Consider the following 7,495-nt stretch of genomic DNA (forward strand, 5'->3'; position numbering starts at 1 on the left):
TAGTGAAAAGATTGATTTTATAAATAATAGGCCTTTTATTAGAGTAATGACTCCGATTGGTAACATTTAGGGGTGTGTTTGGTGTGCATACCGATGGAAATGAAATGCATGATAACACACCCAGCTTTGTAATATGCAAAAAAGGTGCCTGTGGGTTTTTGTGTTGGTTTGTAAGATTTTTTTCCCCCCTTCTACAAGGAAAAAAAAGGTATATCTAGTGGACAAAAAAAATTTTTTTTTTCTTTATCCACAAAAACATTTTTGTTTGGGGTTGATCCTTAAGAGATCCATGTCTCCAAAAGGTGTTCTTTCCAGTAAGATTTCAAAATCTGACATCCTGGGCCTCTCGCCAGTCTACTACATACCATAAGAGTTTGACAAGATAAATAGAAATCTGCTGCTTAGCACTAGTTTGATCTGAGCCTAAAACTGACTGAATTATGTCAGGCTGGCCCTTCCAAACCACCAATCACTGCTGTGTAGAAAACAGTTTGCTATTATGGTGTTAAGGAAGACCCATCTTTAACAGGATTCTAATTTTGACACCTTGGGATAGGGAAAAATGTTGAGGCCAAATGAACATGTGTGCCAAATAGACTGCTGTCCCCATGTGGCTCACACCCACGGTCTGTGATTAGATCTGGGATGTGTGATCTCAGATCACCAACTGCCCATGTCGGTGGTCAGCCTCAATTTTTTAGTTCCCTCAACAACATGCTGCTGCTACTCGAAGCAGTGTCTCCAGTGTGAGCCATACCCAGGGAAGGATAACAGCCCTCACTGAGGGTTCACTTTACCACACATCAAAGTCACTGAACCAGCCAAACAATCCTCTACAGTTTCTCGTGTTCCCCTATCACAGATGAGGAAAACCAACACTTGGTCACATCCCCAGGGTTGCAAAACCTGTGAGAAGGACTAACTGCCAGGTCTCCTATGAAGCCAGAGGCTCCAGTCTGCTCTGCTACTGGTCACCACCTCCTTGTAGACAGTTCTCCTGCACCTTGGTCTTTTAGTTCCATTTGGTTCAAATAACAAAATACACAGACGCCAACGTATGTAACGAGGAAGAGAGAGCGAAGCAATCGTTGATTTTGAAAATGCAGAAGACAAATATTTAGAAAGTAAAATCGATTTCCATCCTTGACTCCATTCCCTTATTATCCTATATAAAGCTCTGTGGAAATTCTCCCTCCTGAGTTAATTATAGAACACTGCCAAATGTGTTCCAACCCCAAGCTCCTCTGTTTGGGCTATCCAGGATTTATGGGGGAGCTTAAATCATCAAATAGCCATAGTTAACCCCTGTTTGGTTAAGAGAGCAAGCAATTATTGCAAAAATTCCTCTTCTTAGCCTTCTACAAACAGCACAAAAATTGCTCTGGAGGGATTTATACAATATATCAACATCTGTGCTGTACCGAGAGTTGTCGAAATAATTGTGATGACAGGTGTCTAGGTACCACTTTCTTAATGGTTTTCAATATCTCCTGATTTATTGTTGGTGCTCCCCCCCCCCTTACTTCTACCTCGCTTGGCTTGATGAAGGAGCAGAGGAACAGATTTTGCACTAGAGGCTGATTCTTTATTCTAATACTGAAAAGAACTAATAAAAATAATCACTTGGCTTTTAAGCAGAAAGCTTCCATTTACAGTATTTCACCCTTCCCCCCCTTGCAAGCCCCTTGTTATCTAACATAATGGTTAGAATACATTTCCGTCTCTCCCCTTAATAATTTCATGCATTAACATCCTCTTCACACACCAGACAGACACACACGCACACGCGCACACACACACACACACCAAAAGGAAAAAAGAGGCAGCAGAAATCTCAGCTGTACTTCTAGCCCTTTTAAAAAGTTTGCTCTGTAAATTGGAATGAGGTCAGATTTGGAGCTTCTCATTGCACGCGGAGATTATTATTGCATCGGGTTCCAAGCCAATGGGAAGCCAGGGGGTGGTGCTTGGCACGAGGAAGCGTTGGTTACAGCGGCTGATTGGCCGCGGCCAAGACTGTGAAAGGATAAAGAGGCGCGAGGCGGAATTGGGGTCTGCTCTAAGCTGCAGCAAGAGAAACAGTGTGTGAGGGGAAGAGGCCCGTTCCGCTCCCGGGTCTCTAGTTCTTGCACGCTCTTTTTAAGAGTCTGCACTGGAGGAACTCTGCCATTACCAGCTCCCTTCTTGCAGAAGGGAGGGGGAAACATACATTTATTCATGCCAGTCTGTTGCATGAAGGCTTTTTGGCTTCCTACCTTGCAACAAAATAATTGCACAAACTCCTTAGTGCCGATTCCGCCCACAGAGAGTCCTGGAGCCAGAGTCTTTTCTGCTTTGCATTGTAGGAGAGGGACTAAGTGCTAGAGACAATGTCGCTTTCCTGAGCTCCTGAGAGCGCTCGAGAACTGGAATCAACTGCTTCAGGGGAAGGAGAAAGGAGGAGGAAAAAAAAAAAAAAAAAAAAAAGGACTTGCCGGGAGGCGGCGAGAAACTTGCCTTGGAAGCATCTGCAACCAGCCTTCAAGAAACTCCTCTCCACTCTAGCACGGTCTCCAGACTCGCAGCCGCCAGCCAGAGCAAACTGCAGCGCGGTGAGAGAGAGAAAGAGCGAGCGAGCGCGAGAGCGAGCGAAAGAAAGAAAGCAAAGAGGGGCAGGGAGAGACGCTCCAGCCTGGGAACTATAACTCCTCTGCCAGAGGCGGAGCCCTCCTTCCCCGCATCTTTGGGGGACTTCTCGCTCGCCGCCCGCCGCCGGCCCGGCGCGGAGTTGAGGGGCCAGCTCGGCCGCCGCGCCCGTCCGCCCGCTCGGCGCGCGCTCGGCCCGGGGAGCCGGGAGGGCCCGGCGATCGCGCCGCGGCCGCCGCCGCGAGGGTGTGAGCGCGCGTGGGCGCCCGCCGAGCCGGGGCCATGGTGCAGCAAACCAACAACGCCGAGAACACCGAGGCGCTGCTGGCCGGCGAGAGCTCGGACTCGGGCGCCGGCCTGGAGCTGGGCATCGCCTCGTCGCCCACGCCCGGCTCCACCGCCTCCACGGGCGGCAAGGCCGACGACCCGAGCTGGTGCAAGACGCCGAGCGGGCACATCAAGCGGCCCATGAACGCCTTCATGGTGTGGTCGCAGATCGAGCGGCGCAAGATCATGGAGCAGTCGCCCGACATGCACAACGCCGAGATCTCCAAGCGGCTGGGCAAACGCTGGAAGCTGCTCAAAGACAGCGACAAGATCCCTTTCATTCGGGAGGCGGAGCGGCTGCGCCTCAAGCACATGGCCGACTACCCCGACTACAAGTACCGGCCCAGGAAGAAGGTGAAGTCCGGCAACGCCAACGCCGGCGCCTCGGCCAACGCCGCCGCCTCCAAGCCGGGGGACAAGGCCGACAAGGTCGGGGGCAGCGGCGGGGCGGCCACGGGGGCAGCGCCGGGGGCGGCGGCGGCGGCGCGGGGGGAGGAGGCGGCGGCGCGAGCGGCGGCGGCGCCAACTCCAAACCGGCGCAGAAGAAGAGCTGCGGCTCCAAGGCGGCGGGCGGCGCGGGCGGCGGGGTCGGCAAGCCGCACGCCAAGCTCGTCCTGGCGGCCGGCGGCAAGGCGGCGGCGGCGGCCGCGGCCTTCGCGGCCGAGCAGGCGGGCGCCGCCGCGCTGCTGCCCCTGGGCGCCGCGGCCGCCGACCACCACTCGCTCTACAAGGCGCGGACTCCCGGCGCCTCGGCCTCGGCCGCGGCCTCGGCGGCGGCGGCGGCGGCCGCGGCCTCCGCGGCCCTCGCGCCGCCCGCCAAGCACCTACCGGAGAAGAAGGTCAAGCGCGTCTACCTGTTCGGCGGCCTGGGCGCGGCGGCCGCGTCGCCCGCGGGTGGCGTCAGCGCGGGCGCCGACCCCAGCGACCCCCTGGGCCTGTACGAGGACGGCGGCGCGGGCGGCGCGCCCGACGGCCCGAGCCTGAGCGGTCGCAGCAGCGCCGCGTCGTCGCCCGCCGCCGGCCACTCGCCCGCCGACCACCGCAGCTACGCCAGCCTGCGCGCCGCGTCGCCCGCGCCGTCCAGCGCGCCGTCGCACGCGTCGTCGTCGTCGGCCTCGTCGCACTCGTCGTCGTCGTCCGCGTCGTCCTCGGCCGGGTCCTCGTCGTCCGACGACGAGTTCGAAGACGACCTGCTCGACCTGCACCCCAGCCCCAACTTCGAGAGCATGTCGCTGGGCAGCTTCAGCTCGTCGTCGGCGCTGGACCGGGACCTGGATTTTAACTTCGAGCCCGGCTCCGGCTCGCACTTCGAGTTCCCGGACTACTGCACGCCCGAGGTGAGCGAGATGATCTCGGGAGACTGGCTCGAGTCCAGCATCTCCAACCTGGTCTTCACCTACTGAGGGCCGCGGCCGGGGGGCGAGCGGGCCGGGGCCAGCGAGGAGACCCCGAGAGAGAGAGAGAGAGAGAGACCCAGAGAGAGAGAGGAGTGAGCAGACGAAGAGTGGAAAGAGAGAAAAAGGGAGAAAAGCAAGAAAGAAAAAGAAAAAAAAAAAGAAAAGGCAAAAAAATGAAAAAAAGAAAAAAAAAAAAAGAAAAAGGAGGGAGCAGGGCCGGCCTCGGCCGCGTCCCCGTCGACGGAGCAGGAGCGCGGCGGCGTTGTTGGGGGGCCCGCGCCCCCATCCCCCACCCCGCCCCGGGCCCGAGGGCAGACCGGGGCGACCTTTTATTGTTGTTCTTGATGTTGTTGTTGATGGCGAAAAAGCTACTTCGAGTTTCCGCCCCTTTGCTTGAAGAGGTCCCCCCCACCCCCATTTCCAGCGAGCTTCCGGACTTGTCTGCACCCCCCTCTCCGGCCTGAAGCCGAAGGGGTAGTTTTTCTAGAGACTGAAGGAATCTCGTCCCTCTCTCATCGCCCCCCGCCCCCACCCTTGGTGTTTTGCTTTGTTTTGTTTTTGCTTCTATTTTATTTTCTTTCTTGGTGGCGAGAGGAAGAAAAGGAAAAAAAAAAAAATCCATCGCGCCCCTGGGGATTTTGTGCTCAAGCATCCCCGCCCGCCCCCCACCCCCTTCTTTTTTGCCAAGAAAGATGGAAAAGAGGCCGCGGGGCGACGGAATTGACCGACGGCAGATGTTGCGAGGTGGTGCAGGCTGCAGCGCCGGGACTGAGAGACTCCACGCTGGTGAATGCCCGTTTTCATACGCCCCCACCCCCACTTTTTTCCCTTTTTCCTTTGCTTTTCCTTTGCTTTGCTTGCTTTCCTTTTTTTTTTTCTTTTAATTCTTGCTCCTGCAGCCGGAGTAGGAGATGTTGCGTGACCGGCGCTAGGAAATGACCTGAGAACCTAGTTGGAAGCCACACCAGCCAGGGCGAGGGGCGGGGGACAGAAGGACGCGAACTGGAAGGGGGCTCAGAATAAAACTGACTTGGATTTGCACGTTCGGGAGGAGGTGGCGGCGCCTCCGGGCCTCCGCCTGGTGCAGATGTGAAATCGGCGAGGTGAGACTTCGCAGGCCCGCGGGCGTGGAGCAGAGGAGACTGAGGTGGTACCGGGGCAGTGGAGGGCGAGTGTTTTCGGGGGAAAAAAGAAAAAGGTTTTTTTCTTCTCTTAATCGGAATCGTGATGGTGTTGGATTATTTCACTGGTGGGGTTAATATAGCATGTTATCCTGTCTATCTTTTAAAGATTTCTGTATAAGACTGTTGAGCAGTTTTTAAAATAGTGTAGGATAATATAAAAAGCAGATAGATGGCGCTATGTTTGATTCCTACAAACAAAATTATCACCAGCTTTTTTTCATTCTTAACTCTTTAAAGGATTCAAACGCAACTCAAATCTGTGCTGGACTTTAAAAAAAACAATTCAGGACCAAATTTTTTCTCAGTGTGTATGTGTTTATTCCTTCTAGGTGTAAATGAGAAGACGTGTTTTTTTCCCTCACCGATGCTCCATCCTCGTATTTTTTTTTCCTTGTAAATGTAATCAGATGCCATTTTATATGTGGACGTATTTATACTGGCCAAACATTGTTTTCTTACTTTGTCCCTTATTTCTTTACTTTCTTTGGCTCTCTTTGCTTTCTTTTGACTTCTGTTATTTCTTCCTTCCTTCCTTTTTCTTTTCTTTTTTTCTTTCTTTTTTTTTTTTTTTTTTGGTAGTTATTGTTACCCACGCCATTTTACGTCTCCTTCACTGAAGGGCTAGAGTTTTAACTTTTAATTTTTTATATTTAAATGTAGACTTTTGACACTTTTAAAAAACAAAAAAAGACAAGAGAGATGAAAACGTTTGATTATTTTCTCAGTGTATTTTTGTAAAAAATATATAAAGGGGGTGTTAATCGGTGTAAATCGCTGTTTGGATTTCCTGATTTTATAATAGGGCGGCTGGTTAATATCTCACACAGTTTAAAAAATCAGCCCCTAATTTCTCCATGTTTACACTTCAATCTGCAGGCTTCTTAAAGTGACAGTATCCCTTACCCGGCCACCAGTGTCCACCCTTCGACCCCAGTCTTACAAGGAGGGGAGGAGATTTAGCCAAACACTGTATGCTTTTAAGGAAAAAAAAAAAAGAAACAAAACACTTTTTAAACAAAATACTGTTCTGTCTAGAGGCTTTAAAACTGGTGCATTTACAGCAAAAAGGGATCCTGTAGCTTTAACTTGTAAACCACATCTTTTTTGCACTTTTTTTATAAGCAAAAACGTGCCGTTTAAACCACTGGATCTATCTAAATGCCGATTTGAGTTCGCGACACTATGTACTGCGTTTTTCATTCTTGTATTTGACTATTTAATCCTTTCTACTTGTCGCTAAATATAATTGTTTTAGTCTTATGGCATGATGATAGCATATGTGTTCAGGTTTATAGCTGTTGTGTTTAAAGATTGAAAAAAGTGGAAAACATCTTTGTACATTTAAGTCTGTATTATAATAAGCAAAAAGATTGTGTGTATGTATGTTTAATATAACATGACAGGCACTAGGACGTCTGCCTTTTTAAGGCAGTTCCGTTAAAGGGTTTTTGTTTTTAAACTTTTTTTTGCCATCCATCCTGTGCAATATGCCGTGTAGAATATTTGTCTTAAAATTCAAGGCCACAAAAACAATGTTTGGGGGAAAAAAAGAAAAAATCATGCCAGCTAATCATGTCAAGTTCACTGCCTGTCAGATTGTTGATATATACCTTCTGTAAATAACTTTTTTTGAGAAGGAAATAAAATCAGCTGGAACTGAACCCTAAATCTTGACTTTTGTCATTTTTATTCCCAAAGCCTGAGATTGGGCAGGGCGTACGGGGATGGAAACTGCACCATCTGCCTTAGCTCTGAAACCAGTAACTTCTCAGAGAGGAGCCTTCTAACTGCCATCTTATTGAGGAATTCGAAATTCTCCTTGGCCAGATTTGGCAGGCCCTGACCCTGAAATGATGGCATCGGCTGAATGTGTGTCAACCCTACATGCTTTCTAGGAATTTTCTGAGTTTGCCACATTAAAATAAACGGCCTTTGTCTAGAAAAATCTAAAAGGAGGAGGGG

The 7,495-nt window shown here is 50.8% G+C and overlaps 1 protein-coding gene across 1 annotated transcript; it reads left to right on the plus strand.

Annotated features, from left to right (window-relative positions):
- Positions 1-2,869: 2,869 nt before the first annotated feature.
- Positions 2,870-7,201, plus strand: SOX4 (SRY-box transcription factor 4). The gene is given in 2 exon segments (XM_037518926.2): positions 2,870-3,394; positions 3,397-7,201. Coding segments are annotated over 2 exon segments (1,446 nt in total). The 5' UTR covers positions 2,870-2,907; the 3' UTR covers positions 4,356-7,201.
- The last annotated feature ends 294 nt before the right edge of the window (positions 7,202-7,495 follow it).

This window comes from Talpa occidentalis, unplaced genomic scaffold (genome assembly GCF_014898055.3).
Source record: "Talpa occidentalis isolate TD23 unplaced genomic scaffold, MPIMG_talOcc4v2.1 talOcc4.2, whole genome shotgun sequence".
NCBI lineage: Eukaryota > Metazoa > Chordata > Mammalia > Eulipotyphla > Talpidae > Talpa > Talpa occidentalis.